General features: G+C 41.8%; 1 protein-coding gene across 3 annotated transcripts in view; it reads right to left on the bottom strand.

Moving 5' to 3' along the window:
• INTS6 (integrator complex subunit 6) overlaps positions 1–13317 on the bottom strand; it is a 43690-nt gene extending 30373 nt beyond the window's left edge. For 2 of the 3 annotated variants that reach the window (XM_065861664.2, XM_065861813.2), the window contains exons 1-3: positions 12774–13216; positions 12462–12539; positions 11514–11663 (exon numbers count right to left, since the gene is read on the bottom strand). In XM_065861664.2, the coding sequence (XP_065717736.2) occupies positions 11514–11663; positions 12462–12539; positions 12774–12884 (339 nt within the window). In that variant the 5' untranslated portion in view covers positions 12885–13216. Of the gene's footprint in view, positions 1–11513; positions 11664–12461; positions 12540–12773; positions 13217–13244 lie in introns of those variants that run through there. The other variant, XM_071805328.1, reaches the window with a different exon arrangement.
• Between the last annotated feature and the right edge of the window lie 7699 nt (positions 13318–21016).

Genomic DNA, 21016 nt, shown 5'->3' with positions numbered 1-21016 from the left:
AATTCTGTACAGGATTAAGATCTGACAAGCCAGGCTTCATGCACAAAGAAAGTTGCTAACTCGTCTCTGTTTTGCTGTCCATAAGATTTTGATACATTCCTTTGATGCTGTTGATTATTCAACAGATAATGCGGTTTTACAGTAGTGGCAATTCTGTCCTTCTCGTAGATGGTCAGCTATTTATATAGCAAACGTATTTCAAGATCACTTTCAGAAGCCTCAGAAGAAAGTTCAGTGAAAGCTATACTAAACACAGGATATAAGCATTTTGAAGTATGTTATTAAGTCTTTAAGTCATAAAAGAAATTTTAATATGAAATGGAAATCTCCCTTGATGCCTGATTAATAGCAAAGATAGATGCCAGGTTGGTCACAGATTATAAAACACTACTTCAGGAATTACATCACCACTAAGAAAAAACTCCCAGTGTTTTTCTGAAAGGGTTGAAGGACAGCAGGGAGGATTCTATACATCAATGTTTGGCCAAAATAGCCTACCAGAGAGTAACTCAACGTATGTAAACTTGTATTTTCACTTTGTAATTGGAAAACTAGCCGGTAGAGGGGGCCCAAGTTAGTAAAATCTATCTTTGCATGAGGTGATTGAGTGCCGAGGAGATAAACGTGAGGCATGCTCTGTTTGAATACTATCTCAAAATACATACAAGCAGGTAAATACTTACTTGTACTTATACAATAATTTATAATTTTTTAGGTATACGCAGTTTTAGAAAAGTAATTAGTCACTGAACCCTAATCTCTTGATCTAACTCTATGCTTAATCCAACAGTTAGTTCATGGTTTCTGACATCAGGGACAGCCCATACTAATATCATTCTACTTCTCCCATTCTTTGCTGTTGATTGCTCATCTTTTAGAAGGCTCTGCCACAAACATTGTATGTATTACTCACACACTCCCTTTTCTTCTAAAGCTAAAAGACAGAATATTTTATTTTCTCAAATGATTTTATCTTTTGGAGAAGACTTTAAAAAAGACTTTTAAGAAAGTCTGCTAGAATTTATCAAGGTCTGGACTTCTGTTTCCATTAACCCACCATCTTTTCCCCCAAGGAAACAGAAAATGCTGTTCAAGCAGTCAGCATTTCTCGTGCACTCATTCACACTCTGAAAGTCAGTGTATCAATGGCAACAACTTTGCAGTAAGAATGGCTACCACAGAAGACCTTCCCTCCATGAGGTGAGGAGATTCCAAAACCTAAATTCAGCTGGGTACAGCTGTCCTTCCCTATAGGCTACAGCAAGGTTGTTATTATAAGCAAAATAATTTTTCAATTTTTCACATCCTAGACAATTCTTTAGTTAACTACATTACAAATACTTCAGGGTTACTCCAATACCCTGGACATGCACTAATCACAGTTTCTAATTTGGAATGTCTATGGAGTAGACTAACACGGTAGTTACATGTTTCTTGCTTCATCCCTTATTGGGACTACAGATTAGCAGTAATTAAAATTATTTCTATACACACAGTTAGGGCATTGATTTGGTGGTATGACTGAAGCTTTCTGTATTTCAGTTGATTGGATCAAATGAGTTGCAGGTTAGGTTTAAATAAATGTACTGCTTAGAGACTATTTAATTGCAGTACATCAGTTATTTTGGAATTCCACTCAAAAAGTCCGTATTAAAAACAAAACTGAAACTAACAGAAAGGAAACCAAAAAAGCAACCCAAAGCAGCCTGAAAAGGAGATTCACTGAAAGATATCATCATTGTCGAATATAAAGTCTCCATATTGAATACTGCACATGTGAAAGCAGAAGGGATGTGTGTCAAGGAAGCATTTTTAGACTAAGTTCATACTGAACAATAAAGGAATGATGGTGGGATTTACTAAGACATCAAACATATAATCCCAAGATACACTGATGTCTTCATGTGCCTAAATCGCAGATTTCCCAACATTACTAAGTCACAGAGTTTCAAAAATGCCAGTTTAATATAAAGGTTTGTCCTGTTTCCTTCATCTAAGAATAAATTTAATTGTGTTCTAAATAACATATTACATAAGTGGTAACTTCTTGATTAACTTCTAAGCACTCCAATTTAGATGAGGTCTTTGGTAAATTCCAAAACCAATTCAGTACTTGATTCTTTCATGATTTTTGACAATTACTTATCATATGACATTCTCAAATAAAAGCCCCACAACCCATAGAGAACAGACTTCATATATGGTGAATTCCAGCAGGTAACTAAACAGTGAAGAACAGCATTAAAACAAAGAACAAAAAGCCACTAACATTTGAAACATGTAAGCGCTGATGTGGCAGATATAAGATAATCCCCAAAAGGGAAGAATTTTAACTTTTCTTTACATGAAATTAATTGAAATATCTACGCAGAAATGCAACCATGATCACAACTTGTACGTTATTTTTAAGGTAATAGAAACTGTCGCTTAAAAAAGGATGCACCTTATCAGTTAGTTGCAGATTAGTAAACTAGTCACTACTTGAATCATGTGAAATTGGATAAATCAACAAATAAAACCTGGTTATTTGACTGAATATAGTAAATGCAAGCTCTTAAAAATACGTTATAATTGAACTTTTATAAACTTAAAAGAAAAAATTAAATAGTCATCCATACCAAACATAACTTTAAAGTCAGCCCCAAAGAATCTGGGTTTAGAGATGATTTTGGTCATATTTCCTAAAAATATTTCTGAGTGTTTTACTCCAAAAATAACTGACCTTGTCAAGTCCTGGATCAAGTCCCTAATTACTGCAGTCTTTCTGCTTCACAGCAATGACTTTACATAGCTGGTCCTGGCTCACTCAGTGTAATTCACAGTGCTCAGGCAGGCCTCTGTTCTCCATATACTGGAGAAGGGTAACCAATTTCACAGTTGCCAACACACCAAGCAAGAAAAACACAAAGAAAAAAAAGAAAAAGAAAAGAAAATGCCAAACAACCACCAAACAAGAAGAAAAGCCAAAGAGAGTTGTATATAACTTTCTCCCCACCTTTTTGGGGGTTATCAATCCAAAATACTGACAAGCTGACTGAAAGCAGCTTATTGACTCACCAACATTGGGCAATTCTTTTCAATAACTGCCCTAAGACTTCCCCCCAGCTCCCTCCCTGAGTTTATCATCACCTACAATACGAGCGACTTAGCTGTTTTAAAACAGATTCTCAACCACTACAATTCACAGTTCAGCTTATTAAGGCTCTGAATCAATCGCTGACTTATTTTACTCTGAGAAGTCACACTCACAACTTGCTTCAAGTTTGGCAGAACTATGTGCACATGAGAGGCTGTAAGTTCAGGAGCAGAGCAGGCAGCAAGGCTGGATATGTCTTACATACAGTGATGCATACAATCAAATCAGCACTCTGGGATTCAAAGCCCCAGGGCAGGGAATGTTATCAGTCAAAGAAAGAAATGGCCACTTTTTACTCATATTCTATATGATGAGCATCAAAAAAGAATGTCAGTGCCCTAAATTGATTCCAGTGACAAATATTCTGGTTTTGTTCATTGTAGCTTTTGGGCTTAAGGAGAAGCTGACAAAATGCACGATGTCTTCAGATATAATTTGTCCTCAAACATTATTGTTAGATGAAATCAGATTAACACCCTGCTCTCCACACGCAGTAGCAGTTATATGTAGATAGAAAACCCCATAAATTAAAGGAAATGGGAGTGGTCGTGCTGAGCAAACACCAAATGTGATTATTCAGGTGAAAGTTTCATCGTCAACAACAGGACATTAAGTATTATTTTCAATGTGCATGTCCCTGAATCACTGTCAAAACCCCATACTAGACAACTCATCTGCAGTGCAGTTCCTGCTAGATCAGTCTTCTAAAAGACCTCCACTATCAATGGCATGGAACTATGTTACACGTAATCAATGCTTACGTTATATCTGCTATTCTAGTTATCTACTACTGCTGTTCTGCAAGATCCACACTTGTCACCTGTATTAGAATAGAGTAGGATCAGATTTTGACAAATCCCCTTGTCCTCTCATATAACCACAAGTCTTATCTATCCAGTGTCCCAGTAACAGTCATTGAAGGTTCCTGACTCAGGTTAGTATCGTATCTTGCAGCCAGCAACTTCTCACCTGTCTATTTTAATTTAGCTGTTGGCACTAACCTAGTTTCCCCACTGGAAAAATTTAGGCTTAAATCTATAGTGGACTGCATATTTACATAAGCTAGGGCAAGTCAGTTAACTAAGGCAGAGACACTATCTCCAGAATGAAAACAACAGGTGCTTAGATAACAGATACTTGAGTTCTCATTACTGTAAGACTGAAATTGCCTATACAATATATTTTTGAAAAATCTAGTCCATTAGGGGCCAACTTCATGATACCAGAGTGATTAAATACATACCTTCCACCTTAGTTGGTTTTGGTTTTGTTTTTGGGTGGGTTTTTTTTAACTAAAACATACAGGCAATAATAAAGAACCTGAAATACTATTTGCTGCCAATATTCAGAATTATAATAACACAAAATATGCTGATACATAGAAATTACTTAATGAACATCAGATAGTCTTTGCAGATATCACAGAAATATAGAACAGAATAATCAGAAATACCTGATGGCTCACAGGCTAGTCCACTTCATTTAAAAAAAAAAAAAAAATCAATTATACATACAGAAGATTTACCATAAATATACATATAACCACTATCTTCTATCTAAAGTATTGGTTCTTCTGTAAATGAGACTAGTCTATACTTTGAATATTTAAAATTAGAACCATAATCATGGACATTTAATCTGAGTTCTGTATTTGTTAGATGCTAATACTCACAAATTACATGAAATTCCATGTTGTGTAAACAGCTGAAAACATCTCAAAAAAAGGGCCAGACAATATGATGCTAAAAACCACAACATGGAGTAGAAACATTAATACGTTCTTTAAGTGGAAGATGCAGATACAGCTATATTCTATAAGCTAAAAGACTCACTATATTGTTAAAGGTACAATGTACTACAAGAAAAAAGCAACACAATCATAGTTTCAACTGAGTCTCAGTTGAATTAAAATTCAGACACATTAACAAATAACAGCTCTTCCCTTCAAGCTCCAAAGATATAGACTGCCTACAACAGAAATCCAAGACTGAATGTAACTATTCAGTAAGGAAACTGAAAACAAGGTTGAAGATAACAAACATCATGACAGAGACACTGGGAAAAAAATGAATACTTGTGCTTCACAAGATAACCAAACTCCTGGCTCTACATCTATATGTATTTGCTTTGCCTCCCTGACAACTGGCTGTGAAGAAGTGCAAATACATTTCAAAAAGACAAGACTACTTCAGCTATGGGACACATACCTTTAAGCACCCAAGTAGCAAAGCTACTATATCCAACAAGTCTATAATGATCTGAGGCAAATAAATCATTCCAGATAGAAAGTCAAGCCAAGAGAGAAAATTTTGGACATTCTCTGGTGACGTTTTAGTGAATCCAAGAATACCAGCCAGAGACAGACGCCTGTATCATCTGTTCGAGCTTTGGCAGCGTGACTGCGCTCACCTGACCCCTAGAAGTGAAAGCCACAACAAACATGTTATGGCACTGCCCCTTCCAAATCAAATGTATGGAAATACTGAGCTCTTAAAGATGCAAAGCAGTCAAAGCATACTGGATATTCAGAACATGAGGAAGTATCTCAGTTCTTTCTGCTAGTGAAACAGATATGAGATCATTTCCATTTGAAAAAAAAAGTACTTTGTGTAAGCTTGTCTTAACTTTTAAATTCTTCTTTAAAAATATACTGGATTAGAAGTGGACAAGTGATTTTAAGAACACTTAAGTTTGATGTGATCATTATTATTGAGACTTTCAGTAAACTTTGTTGCTCTGGGAAAGCTGAAAAGCACACAGTTCCATCTTGCAACACAAGAAAACAGTTGCAACAATGCCTGCTGTCATTCTCATCAAAGGATACCATAAAACAGAATTAATTCAACATTACGAACAATTCGAGAGCGGACGAGATGGTATGTTCAAAGGCTACAGCCTAAAAAGTATAAATTGGAACCAATATGCTTAATTTCATCAGGTAGGAGGTGAGAAAGACTGACTTTCACCATCACTTCACTTATAGATCTTGAACATTAACTGGCATAAAGGCTTATGTTAAGCCCATTTCATTCCACAGAAGAGACTATGAGAAGTCCTTTCTTATATATATTTCTGCTATTACCATTCTTAAGCTTACAATGTTATTTTTCTACTGTCTGAAACTCTCTCATTTGCTTTTGTTGAGGAGGGGGAACAAAGAGAATGGGACAGCTGCTCTGTGAGCACAAAACTCTGCCTCTACCAACAGAAGAAGCAAAGGGCCTGTGCAACCACGCTAGCATGACAAAGCAGTAAACACTAACCTCAACTTTGGTTCCAAATTTGGCTGCACATTCAACATAGGCCATTCCAGTGCAGTGTTTATGATCCCAGATTACCAGGACAAAAGTCATGCTTCAAGGATTTTGAAAGCAAGGAAGTCCAGTAACAATCTTCAAAACCCAAGTGGAAAGTAAAACTGCTCAACAACTTAAACAGAACAAATCACTGCAAAAGTATAACGTGTGCAATGTTATGGGACAAAATTTCGTATGTGTGATCGTTGCAGGGTTTAAGCTCAGTAGATCTGAGACACAGATAAACACATAAGCAAGGAGTCAGCCTACAACGTATGAATTGAAAACCAAGCTGTCATGCACCTACAAGCACAATTAGACTTCATCTCCTCGGTATGCCATTCACATGTATTTGAAATACTACAGTATTTAAGCCATTACGGCAAAACATGCTGATCTCTAGAGACCAACACTAAGTTCTGCTGTGTGAACACACTGGCAATACTGCTACTGTAGTTGCAAATGGGTCTAACCATATATTTAGAGAAAACTATAAAGTAGCAGTTAACCCAAGATTAGATTGATTGATGGTCACACATGGTATCAATAGAAAACCTTGGAAGAAAAACTGTGGTGTCTAAAAACAATGCCATTTTATGCAGGACATCTTCCAACTTCCAGGTCAGAAAGTAACAGATCTTTCCAGCCCTTAGTACATTCTTAAGTTCCAAAAATATTCTCAATCAGTTGAATTCCATTTGGATTTTAGTTTGTTTCAAAATTTCTTAGTTACACTTTTGTACATATGTGAAACTCACTGCAGAAACAAAGGCTTCCACCAAGATGGCACACAGCCTGGTAAGTCATCAAAACAGTGTTTCTCGTATGAGTCTAAATCCAGAGAGCACCTTATTCATCGCTGTGAATGAAAAAATACCTATCTCAAGTCCATGTGGATTACAGAAGCATTATAACTGGCTTTTCTGTTTCAAGCCAAAGTTATCATGTGCTTTTGTTACATCAAATTTGTTTAAAAGTCATCTCTAAGCCAAATTTACTGTACCACTAATAATTATGATGCTGAAGAGTATGTGTAACATACTCTAGTGAGATAAAAAGCTCATTAAAAACTTGTTATTGAAAAGCACTGTTTCTAGTCATAACATTACAACAAAATTTCAATCTGAAAAAATCTGGAGAAACACCTTGATACATCAACTCTCTGCCACTTAGAAATCCACTCAGATAAGTACATTTTATCCTCTCAACCTCACTCTACGTAACACTGCTGGAAAAAAATAGTAAGAGACCTTAATTACACAAATAACAAAAAACAAGGTGAAACACACCAGGTATCACAGAACCAGAGCTTTAGCAATTTTCAGATTCAAGTTTTGGTAGTGCTGTGCTGGTGCTTTGCATGCAAGTATGAAAACACCATTGATACATAGTTTACCTACCTTAGATTCAGAGCTCAATCTTAGAAACATCACTACGAACTGCAAATAACTGATGTACATAAATGGTTCAATTCAACCATTTGTCTACTTTTTCACTGTATTATAATATCTACATTTTTCACATTTTCTGTTTCCACAGAAATGACGCATATTAGTGTTTAACCCTTCCATCAACTATAACAAGCTGCATGTTTGCCTCACTCAAAACTATTCAGTTAAATTGTGACTACACACCCACTGCTGAACAAGTCACATGAGTAAGAATCAGGAGTGTATTCCAAGAAGAAAGAAAATCTGCTAGTAAAAGGCGTGGTATTTCAGACTACCTGAAACAAGGGAGAATCTAAACTGGGGAAAGTATGGTAAAGAGAAGTCAATTAGCTAAGTGCAAACTGGGCTAATGGAGTACAATGTCTTGTGTGACACAACAGTGAGCCCTTAAGTGAACTTAATGTTTTTAAATTACTTTCTTCCTGAAAACATCCACATCCTGTATTTTTGCTAATATTTCTATAAAAAATGCAGAAGATTAAGAGGACCACTACTTTTAGCAAGCGCTAAAAGCTGACACCCTATTTGAAGCTTCATTCTTCTGCGAACATGGTCAGCACAAAGCATACTATGATGGAAAAAACTATAATTATTATTAGACTCAAGCAATATAATACAGAATTTATCAATGTGAAAGTGCTGTAAAAATTAAAGGAATAGTCACCTTAAAATACATGTACTTTCCACAATCTTTTGTTGTTGACAAAAGCCTCCACAAAAACATTAACCTAACAACCCCAGATAAGACCAAGGGTTTATAAAGCCATACCATAGCACTAATATCAGAAACAGTTTATGAAAAAAATCTCCCAGGTTCTTTACAATCTAACTGTGTTGACAGTGTCCCTTTAAGATCTGAATGTGAGATACTGTGATCAGCTAATACAGCTGTACACTTGGTAACTCAATCTTCATATGCAACTGAGTCAGTACTTATGTACTGAAAAAGTAATATGATAAATACTCATATTAAAAATCCAAACATGAATGTTGCAAGAAAATATGAAGCAGGAGATTTTCCTTAATTTCAGAATGACCATTCAGCCATCACTCTTGTTCAGGATGCCAGCTGATGGAGAACTCTGGTCTACTTTGAGAGAAATCAAATATAGTGAGTCACAGTGCCACTTAAACACACAGTTCATACTCAGCAGGGGGACAAGACATCATGCCGTTGGATGACATAACCAGACAATCCCACCAAGCTTGTGTCATGTCTTGTAATTTGTATGTATAACAAAAATCTGTTTTACAATTCATACATGTGAAACAAAAGTGGACCTTAGCAAGCATCTTAGAAGCTTGTCATACACCAAAAAAACCCAAGTGTGATAGTCAAAAGATGTTAAGCCAGAGGAATTTTTCAGATAAAAATCTTAATAAAAGTTTAGATTTATTACTTCACGCAATACCACACCTAAGATCACCTAAATGCTGCATTTTTGGAAAATTATCTTCTCTTCCCACTCTACGATAACAATTCTTCAAATATCTACCTGCTATATTTTAGTTAAATAAACTACTCAAATATTTTATGTTCTTAATATTTGTAACCGCTTTTTAAAAAAGTGAATTAGCACTTTATGTTCTGAGTGAAAACCATTTCAAATGCAAGTGAGCATCCTGATCACTTTTATTGTCCTGAATTTGTAAGTTTCTCATACCACATACATTTAAATACCCATTTATCATGAGTAAATTTCAGGTAGTAAACATAAACAACAGGAAGTTGACAAGATAACATGACATAGTGCTCAAAGGCCAATGTGAAGCTGAGGAAAGTTAACTGCCCTGGATCTCATCATCTGCAAGTGCTAAAAGACCAGTTAACTGCTCCTCAATTTGTTCTGATTTATGAAAAACTGCTACTTTGATAAGTAAAGCCAAAATTGGAACCTGTGACTTCAGCAGCAGATGACCTGGCTCTTGCAATATATTCATCTGTTTTTGCAGACACTAAAAAGATTTAGAATTTCTGCTTCATCACCTGACAGCACATGTGAACATCTCTTCAACAGTCAACTCCACATGTGGCACAGAGCAAAAAACATGCATAAGCAAGGCTGGGTTCAAGCCCAGATAGAGACTTGTAACCAAAACAGATCAGTCATTGCTCCATAGACAAAAGAGCAGCTACTTGCAATAGTGAACACTACTAGTGAGTCAAAACAGTCATGACAGCTCAACTGCCCACTTGATTGAGTAGTTGAGCACAGTTGGTTCACTCAGAACAAATTATTGGATGTAGGTTCAATTAGAATAAGTATCAGTAGCAATGGGAAAGAGCAAGTGTTTCTCATGTGAGCTTACAGTGAAAAGTGTTCAAAAAAGCTTTGTATAGCTCATACAACTAAACAAAAACATCAGAAAATGGCAAAGATTAGTACACACGCATAAGAGGACAGCAGATGGCAACAGAAAAAAAAAATCACACGCAGAACTGGTTGGGGTTTTGTTTTTGGGAGTTTTGGTTGATTTTGGGTTTTTGGTTTTGTTGTTGTTGGTTTGGTTTTTGTTTTGTTTTGTTGGGCGGGGAAGGGGAGCTTTTTTATTTTTTAAGTTTTATCACTGAACTGGCATTTTAAAAGTGTTTAGGCTCACTTGATCACCTAGTGGCAAAGCCACACAATGCAACATGAGACAAATTTCCTTCCCAAACAAACATGGCATGTTATCACATAGACTCTGCTCAGACTGGAAAGGGGAGGGGGAGAAAGGGGACTTACTTTCACAACCACATTCCCATGTTAAGTAGTGAGTAATCCTCAGATAGTAGAGGGAGCGTTACACGTGAACAACAAATGAAAAGAGGACATTCAAGTTTGTATGTCCCACGTGAAAAATACGCGATATACTTCACCCAATACTTTATGCAAAACAAATTCAGGGTTTGATCCAGTGCCAGAAAGAACTAGGTATGCTTCTTCAAGCATGTGTTTAACCTAGAGTTACTGTCGTTTAGCAAACTCATACTACTGAGCAACAGAATGCTGGCCCACCACACAAAGATGTCCTGCTTTAAAGGAATAGCTGTAATATAGACATTTGAAGTACAGGGCTCCTCAAGGCTCTGATACAAGAGACACGCTTATAAAACTACTGGTATGCAGAGAAATGTTGTAGTAAACTCATTGGAAAAAAAAAAAAAAGTTTTGAAAAAGTTGTGCTCCATTCAAGTACAGTACTTTTGGACATGCAGTGTCGTTAGAAAAACAGCTAATCTCCCAAACTTTACTTAATTGATTATACAGCACTGTATAGGCAAAGCATTTTTCAGGACCCCACCAGGCTCATCAGCTAAGGTTCTGAAACATAGACTTGATAAAACAAAAAAAAAAAAAACCACACAAAAAAAAAAAACACAGGACAAAGTTTAACTGAGAAGGTCAACTTGGAGACTACATCAAAGTTTAAAAACTGAGGAATAACTGAAGTTAAAAAAAAAAAAAAAAAAAGAAGAGCTGGGTGTGAAATCGTAGTCAGCAGCTGCAATTCTTTAACCTATCTGAGCTCCGCTTACTTTTGAAGAAGCCCCGATACTGAGTATTTCATGAATATGTCACTTCGGACAACGTCACCTCTGTGAAGTTTGTGGTTTACGACTTTTCTGTCTATTAATAGTCAACCTACCTGCCCATAGTTGTCTATGCCAGTTACTAATCTATTTAAATTTAATAAATCAAAAGCTGTCCTTAGAGACTGGCCAAGAGTCGTCAGTCCTTCAGCTTGAAGGTTTTTCAGCTCATTCATAAACGTTGCATGGTTTTCCTTCCAGCCAGCCTGAAAAGAGAAATGTCAGAAGACTTATTCTCCAGATATGAGATTTGCTTTCTTATTAGGCTACAAAGTGCCTTCTGTGCCACATGCAGTTCACTACAAATGCTAACAGAACATCTCAGAAATTACTAATATTTAGTGACACTCCATTAAGCCTGAAAACACGTAGTTCTCTTAAAGCTTAGAGCTCTTCATGGATCGAATGAAGATTTTTTGGTTTTTATTTGTTCCGTGGGACAGATTCCTGTGAAGCCACCGATGCACAAACCTCGCAGCTACAGACACCGCTCTCCCACAGCCTTTTCTAGCTGGAAGCCGCCTGCACTGCAAAGCGACCTCCAACAGGTTCACCGCCCTGTGTCATGTGGACCCACCGCCCCTTCCTCCGCGGTACGTGCCCCTCGGCCCCTCCCCGCCCCAGTGGGCCGAGGGAAGTCCCGTCCCCTTCCGAGTCCGGACACTCCAGGCTGCAGTCACTCCTTTCCCCCGCTCGCCCCCTCCAAGCCGAACTCTCCTTGGAGTTGCTGTCACTTCTCCCAACTTGAATAAATATCCCCCACAGTTCATTGCTGCTCACACACGCCACACAGGGGAAAAAAATGTCGGCCATGTTGATGTCAGCGCTGCCGCCGCCGCCGCCGGAGCCCGTGTGTGCCGAGCTCCCCCGGACCGCCGCCAGCGCGGGCGAGGCGGGCGGGGGGGGCGGCGGCCGGCAGCGGCCCGCGGCGGCGCGGAGGGGCCGGAAGGAGGCCGTGGGGGAGCGGCGGGAAGGGGGAGGGTGGGAGGGTTAGCGGAGGTTACCTTGATAGCGTAGGGAGGCTCCTCGAAAGTGACCAGCATGTACCTGTCTCCCCTGCTGGCCGGGTCCCGGGCTCGGAGCTGCGGCGCAGGGGACAAAGCAGAGGGTGAGCCGAGAGGCGGCAGCGCCGCCGGAGCCCCCCGGCTCGGCTCGGCACGGCCCTGCCCTCCCTGCCCGCACACACACGCACTCCCTCCCTCTCTCCCGCCCTCGCCCCGCGCCCCCGGCCCAGGCAGCCCCCCGCGCCCTGCCTCCCCCTCCCCTCCCCGCGCAGCCACTCTCGCTCTCCTTCTCTCGCAAGGCAGAGCCGGTACCTTCATGAAAGTCTCTACAGCGCCTTTGGCTATGTCCAGATAGGTGGTGCCCAGATGGGTGCGCTGGTTCATGGAGGCGGACGTGTCTATCAGGAAGAGTAAGATGGGCATAGTGCGGAGGGGCCGGCGGCCGGGCGGCTACATGGACAGCGGGTGGGGGGCTGAGGGGAGAACCGCGGGGTGAGGGGAGGAGGAGGGGGGGGAAGAAAAGAAGACGGCGGGGGACAGGAGAGGAGTAAGTGGCTGTGAGTGCTCTGCACGGAGAAGGGCGCCTCCCCGCTGCCCCTCTGCCGAGGCGGGGGGAAGGGGGGCAGCCCTGCCTGCCCTGCCCTCCTTTGTGTGAGGGGCCTGTTCAGCCCAACACAGGCTGGTTTACGAGGGAGAGGCGGATAGGGCTGCGCTGCTGCTAACCTTCCCCCCCACCACCTTCCTCTACCGCCGCCCGCCCTCCCCTCCCCCTGTTGATGTTACTCAGAAGTTTCAGGCGGAGCAGCCGCAGCCCCACCACCCCAGCACTTTCTCTCTCTGACTGAGGCGCTTCCTCGCTCGCCGCCTGCTTTTAAGGCAGGCTGGGCAGGTCGGGGCCCGCCTCTGAAGGACACGTCCCCGCCCCACGTGACCGCCTCGCAGCCCCACTATAGGCCTCTCCGTAACCGCCTCATTAGCATATTCAAATCGCTCGGGGAGGGCGGGGGGGGTGGCTGGAGCCGCTGGAGTGAGAGGGCGGTGGTGGAGCGTGGCCGCCGCGCAGGCGCAGTGGCGGGGGGAGCCGGGGAAGGGAGGGGGCGCCGCTTCTGGGGTGAACGTTCTCGGGGCAGAAGGCGTGGAGAGGGGCGGGGGGGGAGCGCTGCAGCGCAGGCGGGAGGGTCGTCCCGCCGCCCTCGCTGGGCTATTTCGAGGGCTCTGGGGTGACGCCTCCCGCGGGCGTAGCGCCCTGCCGAGCCCGCCTGCTTTGGGGCGCGGCGGCGGGCGGGAGCCAGCCGATCGGGGAGGGTGGCGGGGGAGGCCCCGGGGGAGCGGGGGCCGCCGCAGGCTCCCCCGGGGCGGTGACGCCGGCGCTGGCGGTTTCTCCCCGCCGGGAGCGGGCGGTGAGTCACGGGAGGAGGGGGCGGGCGGGCGCTGCCCACCGCCCCTTCCGGCGGGCGCCGCCGCTTTCCGTGCGGCTGCGGGAAGGTCCCCCGGCCGTCCCCACGTGCCCCGGCGGGTCCTTACCCCTCACCCGAAAGAAGGGAGCCCTTATTTTTGGAGGGGGAGCTGTATAGCGCTGAGGTGCCAGCACTGCTCCTTCGGCCCGGGCGGCGGCCAGGGGAGCCAGGTCAGGCTGAACCCCGCTGGTGCTGGGGAGCGGGGGCTTGCTGGGCGAGGGGACTCGGGCTTCTGGCAGGCGGTGCTCGTCGCCCGTCAGAGCCACTGGGTTTCGGATGTGGAAAACAGTACTCCGTAACCATTTTGATGGTGAATTCTCAGAAGCGTGGTTTGGCCTTTCACTCCATGCTTAGGAAAAAGGAAGGGGGAAGAAAAAAAAAAAAAATTGTCTAGCCCTAGCTCTGTGACCTTTTCCCGCACATACAAGCAGAGATTAACACTAATGTGGCTTTGATCCATGCCAAGGCACTCCACGGTTACTTCCTATAAATCACATAATTGTGGAGTGTTTCCAACCAATTAATGACGGAGATCTCTGTTCTCAGTTGTTGTTTGGTGGTTTGGTGTGTTGTTTTGCTTGTTTTGTCCCAGCAATTCAGTCTGCTGTTTCTGCTCTCATAGCCTTGGAGCAGTAACTCCAGAGCCATTTCTTAGCATAATCTATTCAGGAGATTGCTCTGCTTCCTATCTGCCTGGTATTTTTTTCCCCGATCCAGCTGATGTGTTCCCACAGCCACTGTTCTAGAAAGCGTAAAGCCACTGTGCTCTTTTCTTCTCTCAAGATAAAATTGGCAGTGTCCTGGTTTGGTTCATCTTGCTCTTCCAGGCAAGATTTCTTTCTTGTTAGGCAAGAGCTGGCTTGGGCTTTTTTTTTTTTGTTTGTTAAGACTAACGAAAGATTAGAATGTAGTTTCTAGGAAGAGGGAGCGATGGAATCATATTTCCATTACAGATTGGTATGCATTCTTTTGCCTGTGAGCAGCTTATTTTGGCTTTCCTGTTGGGACTGCATGTGTGACCTGTGCCATCCATCCTCAGGCACTGGGGTGAAGTCAGGGATGCTTACTTTCAGCCCTGTTCACCAGTCAAGGCCAATAAGGAATCTCCAATCTGAAGGACCCTGTGAGAGGTGGGAAGGAATCTTTGGAGTCGGTGCAGACCAAAATACTGTGACCGGTCTTCTTTAAAAGTAACATCTTTTACTATGAGTATTTCTCAGTGTGCGTTCTGCTGGTGGGGATAAGTGGCCAAGCTCTTGTGCAACCTATGGTTCTTGAGCTGCTTGTACCTTCCGAGCAGTTCAATGTTAGAGCTCCAGCAGTGGTGCTGTGTCTTGTTACGGGCAGCAAGGCTGTCCTGATCCAGGTTCTGCTGGTTAATCTGACTCCCTGCTGTCAGAGGAAGCAAACCAGCAGGTGCTGCGGAGGCCACATTGCCGGGTTGCCCTGGAATCCAGCTGCATGCCAGTCCCCATTACACAGTAAAACCATAGGAGAGACTTGGTTCACAGTTGTTTTCTCTCTACAGAAGTGTTTTAGGACACCCTTCTTCCCCACAGAAGGTTGCCAGTATCTTCTGCAGCTCCTAAGGCTGGCAGTACTGGTTGCTGCTGGAGCAGTAATTGTCTCCCTAAGGTGGTGGGATTCAAGTGATTAAGTAAAGGCTGCGGTGCTGCTTTAACAAATCATATCTTGGGATTAGTAACTTCATTTGGGAGTAATGGTGAGTGAGTGTATGATGTGAGCCTCTAATTGGCTTCCTTTTAGATCTTGGAGATAGGCACGTTCTTCAGACATGCCACCTTCTCTCCTGTTTGTATGTTGCTGATATTTCATTGATGGTCCTAATAAAAACAGCTTCACTTTTACATGTCAAGCATCATGTATCTTCTTGGAGAGCATCCTAAAAATTGAAAACTTCTGGAATGCTTCCTTCTTAAAATTGCAGGAAAAAACGCATTTTAGAGTCCTTGCCATACCAGGAAAATGTTATGGAAGCCTGGGCCATGGAGACTATGCGTAAATCCTGGAGGGTCATTTGGAATTTCTAAGTTTTGTTGCCAATAAGTGAAGAGAGAGGGGAGAAAAAAAAAAGTTAACTCCTAGTGGTAGAATCAGTCATCAACCAGCATGAATTCTGAATCAGCTTTGAAAATTGGAAGCTGCAGGCACACTGTAATTTCTTACCAATACAAGAGGGAGGTGGGACCGAAGCATCTGGGCCTGCTCTACCCTTAGTCCCCTCATCCCCAGTGATTATTATTGATAGAAGAATCCCACAAGTAAAACTTACAAGCAGTTCCAATGGGATTTATAGAAGCAAAACCACTTTACTTTTCTGTATGTACTTGCTTTTCGCTGTTGTCTTTGAAGCTGTTTGGAACATTCAGTTCTTCCTGCTCCTGTGCATCTTAGATCCATATTAGATCCCCTATAGGGCAGAATCAAGGCTGGGTAGGTGTTGTCTGTGGCAGGCATTAGTACTTTTCTGCTGGGAGTGGGCCAATTTGTTTAATATTGAGAAAGATTCTTTCAAAGATAATCAGCCTGAGCCTTAAGTGTGTATCAGCCTCTTGATGTGAGAGTCATAATGGCTAGTGCTGCCATCAGAGTCACATTTATAAATCTGTATGAGAGTTTTGCTGCAAAGGAACAAAACCCAGTGATATTAGTGCCTGTGCTCATTACTGGTAGAGCTGACACAGCTGAGCAGGGGAGAGCTTGAGGCTGCCACTAAAGGCAGATGCATCTTCCTTTGGTTTCAGCTTTTTTGCATGGTGGGCAAAGTTATACCCCATGTGTAGTCTAAATCACAGGATGGTTTGGGTTGGAAGCGACCTTAAAGATCATCTCATTCCAACCCTGCTGCCATGGGCAGGGATACCTTCTACCAGACCAGGTTGCTCAAAGCCCCATCCAGCCTGGCCTTGAACACTTGCAGGGATGGGGCATCCACAACTTCTCTGGGCAACCTGTTCCAGTGTGTGGTCACTCTCATGGTGAAGAATTTCTTCCTTGTATTTAGTTTAAATCCACCCTCTTTCAGTTAAAAGCCATTACTTCTTGTCCTATCACAATGTGACCTTGGTGGCCTCACAAAAAGTCCCTCTCCAGCTTTCTTGTAGACCCTCTTTAGGTGCTGGAATGCTGCTATCAGGTCTCACCAGAGCCTTCTCCAGGCTGTGCAATCCCTGTTGATTATTACAGATAGAAGAATCCCACAAATGAGCCAGTTCTACCTTTTCTCCTAAATCTAGAATGATTGCAGCACAGTTCTGCCTGAAGGAACACTCTTGCTCTTCTGATGATGCAAAAGATTCCTGCTACTTTCATACAGTTTGTTATTTGTCATGCATCCATAAAGCAGCACGAATGTATATGTATGCCGAAGAATACATATTTTCTGATCTTCAGAATGGGCACTGTCCATTTGGGGACAAGTGAGATGGTATTAACAATACAAATTTCACTTTAATTTGAATGCCAAGTCAATAAATCAGCACTCAAACATAAGTATGAAAATATACGTAAAAACATTATATGAAAAAAATGAAGAGCATTTTTCATATAGTTTGTTGTTACTGTGTTTTTTTCCTTAAACAGCTTCTTCTCCCCATCAATATTTGTGAGATTTTTGTTCTGCTATCCCATAGTGTTATCCTTATTTGGTCCTAAACTGCAGGCTTGAATGGAAGATGGTATGCTAAAGACCTTCAAGCAAGTCTGAGAACTAAAATTGACAGTCTAACTTTTTTTTTAGTAAGCTTTCTCTTTCTCAATACAGAATTGTTTCAGGAAGAATATGTCAAGATCTTGTTCAGCCCAGGTTTTATTGATACAGGTAAATTTTTCGGAGCTTCCTTTAGAATACAATTCTGTAGCCTTGTAGGTTGTCAGCACTAAGCTTTTTTTCCCATTTTAAAGTCTTTTACTTTCCATTGCCTAATTTTATGTTACTGTTTGTCATTAAAATATGTATCTTTACACAGAATTCTGAGTTTCAATTTGTTATGTTTTAATAATTGTGTCTTATTCCTTTTAGTGTTGCTTTAGCTAAGTTCTGTGCATTCAACTTACTTGCTTTTTTTAATAAATAAAGTTTTATTTTTCACTTGTCTTGCATACAAAGCAGCTCATATTGTTGGGGTTTTTTTGTTGATTTTACTAGTTTCAATTTGGTGGGTTTTGACCCTACCTTTTTTTCCTCTCTTCCTGAAATTGTCACCAAAGCAAAATAGATATAATCTTATAATTCATGTAAACATATAAAACTCATCCTGGACTGAGTAATTACGGAGAATGCTGGGACCGTGTAAGATATAACCCCCACATTTTTTCAGAAAAGTGACATTAAGATAAGTGGATTTCAGGTTTTTGTGTATATTCTATGACTTGGACTGAGGAGGCCTATTTTTCTAAAATTTGCAGAGGCAGCTGCCTGCCTTTGAAACTGTCTAGCACCTTTTAGAAGTCTATACTTTGGCTTCCTCAGCACCAGAACACGGTGAAACTACATCCCTTTGCAGAATGTTGACCTTTAAAATAAGTTGCATTCTGGCTTCTCTTGGCCCATCTTCAAAGACAGCCTCCTTTCCATTGTCCGTCTGTTGGGAAGCCCACAGGATCGCCTTTGAAGCTTCCTAGGGATTTTTGTATTCCCCACCACCCCTCCAGTCATCCAAATCCCTTGCTGTTTCCTGGCTTGGGATTTGGAACCGCGGTGAACAGCAGCGTACCAGCCATGGGAAGAATAGTTAACGTGGAAATGCAAGAAAATGGGTATTACAGGAGTTTGATATAGTTTGTTTTCTAACTGTACAGACTGAATGTGGGTAATAGGAGACTAGGTTCCTGAATATCTGTGAAATACTTAGGTTCTTCCAAAGAAAGTTATGGTGGCAATACATAATAAGATCTATTTTCAGAGGAAAAACTAATCTCTTTGAGGACCATCTGTGCGGTGACAGCAAAAGTCAGCCAGTTAACCATGGAGAAGTTGAAAGGCACCTGAATAGATGATAAGGAGGCTTTTGTCATTAAAATCAAACTGCATGTTTGATACATACCTTTCCTTTAGTATTGCTGGCCTTCGAATGAAAGGTCTTCTAGGCTGTGAGTTGTCTTCATATGTATTTAACAGTCATAGAATCAAATAATAGTTTGGATTGGAAGGGGCCTTCAAAGGTCATCCAGTCCAACCCCCTGCAATGAGCAGGGACATCTTCAACTAGATCAGGTTGCTCAGAGCCCGGTCCAGCCTGGCCTTGAATGTCTCCAGGGATGGGGCATCAACCACCTCTCTGGGTAACCTATGTCAGCATTCAACAGAGCTGGACCTCTCCTGTTTGGTGCCATGGGCGAATATTAAATCTAACATGGAGAAAGTTGCTAAAAACAAACATTTCAGAATTATCATTGTAATAAAGTAGTATGTATGAGAATTCAAATAGAGGCACAGTTCTTATCTGTCCTTCCTGATGTGTTGCATTGTTCCTTTCACTTCAGGTAGGATTCCGGTCAAGAAAAAAAAACCCTGTCTGAGCTCCAGGTCTTTAAATTTATTCTGTCTCTTGGGTATCTCAGCTTGCATGTCAAGACCCAAAGAGAACAGAAAACACCCTCTAGCATACCAAAGCTAAGACATTTTACCTGTCTTTTTTTGTTTACTTTCTTCTGTAACTTATTTTCCATTCTTGAGATGCTGGTAGCAGCAGCAGTCTGCTTGATTCCTGACAACATCAGAGTGCCCAGGGAAATACTGGTACAGACTTCACAGCTTCCCTCCACCCCCCCGGGCCTTGAAGACAGGAGGAGTCTTTAGTGTTCGCTAAAACAACAGGTCTGAGGAGACCTTTGCTTATTATGCCAAGGAAAAAAAAACCAATCCTCTCTTGTCAGGATAGCCAGAGATAATATTTATATCTATCAGATAGTTTGAGAGAGGTCATATGTAGCAGTCCACCCTGGTTTTGTTTAGCTTTCTCTTTTTGTAGCCCTCTTTAAAAGCTCCTGCATGTGTGGTAAGTGGCTAATGCAGCCCTCCACGCAAATACCTGTAACACACAATGTTGCCATGCAGGTTCTTCCCAGGATGACAGGAATAGAACTAGGATATTCTTCCCCTCCAACACCACTTTTACACAGCCTTTCAGATAGCTGTTACATCCCTCCCAGGGAAGCTTTCCTGGGGTGTCAGTGCCCGGCTGACCTGAGCGATCCCCTGTCACCATTCCAGTGATTGCTTTTGTTCATTCCTCCAAGCATTCCTTCTTGGCTACACTACTGAGTTTCAGTAGCCCTGGAAATCATATCCTTCCCAAAATGCTGCACCCTCCCGCACATTTCATAGCATAGCAACGTGACTCCATTACCATGGATCCCAGACAGAGGCGTGCAGAATTTATCTAACTAATCAAGCAGCTGAGGGACACCAACTCTAGCTTGGAGTATAAAGCAGTTACAGCAAAAAGATAGTCTACAAGCACTTCCCAGAGAGGCAAAACAATGAGGTGTATTTTTCTTCTTTTCTTCTGCTTTAGTGGCTAACGTAATGGGCATAGTCTTGGTAAACAAGAGGACAGAATTATTCATTCATCCCTAAATTGCTTCCCACTGAGGTATCACACCTGCATGTGCTATTTGAGAGCTGGGAGCTCTTTCTTTAAAATATTGCCATGCTGTAGAAGTTTATTATCCAGCTTTTACTCTAAATGTGATTATTGTGCACTGCCAACTTTTGCCCAAAGTCAAAATACACTGTAAAAGAAAGATGCACATAGTGGCTCTTTGTGAAGCAGCTGGCGTGCCTGGTGTCAAATGGAATATAGACCTGTTGGTCTGTCTTTTACCACTTACCAGTTAATGAAAACTTATCAACTCTCAACTAGTAGCTAATTGGAAATACGTACAAAAGCCATCTATAAAGCACAGACATAGGTCTTCTAGAATAAAGCATAAAGCCTCTTTCATCCAGGGAAGAAACCTGTTCATCTGTATTCCATGACTTTGAGCACCTCTGGCAAGGATTTTGGAACTGTTTGCTGAGCATGTTACTCCAAAGATAGAGTTAAAATTAAGTGAGAGGGTTTGTGGTTTTTT

The sequence above is a fragment of the Patagioenas fasciata genome, chromosome 1, assembly GCF_037038585.1.
Source record: "Patagioenas fasciata isolate bPatFas1 chromosome 1, bPatFas1.hap1, whole genome shotgun sequence".
In the NCBI taxonomy this organism is placed as follows: domain Eukaryota; kingdom Metazoa; phylum Chordata; class Aves; order Columbiformes; family Columbidae; genus Patagioenas; species Patagioenas fasciata.
This window is presented reverse-complemented; position numbering and strand designations above follow the sequence as displayed.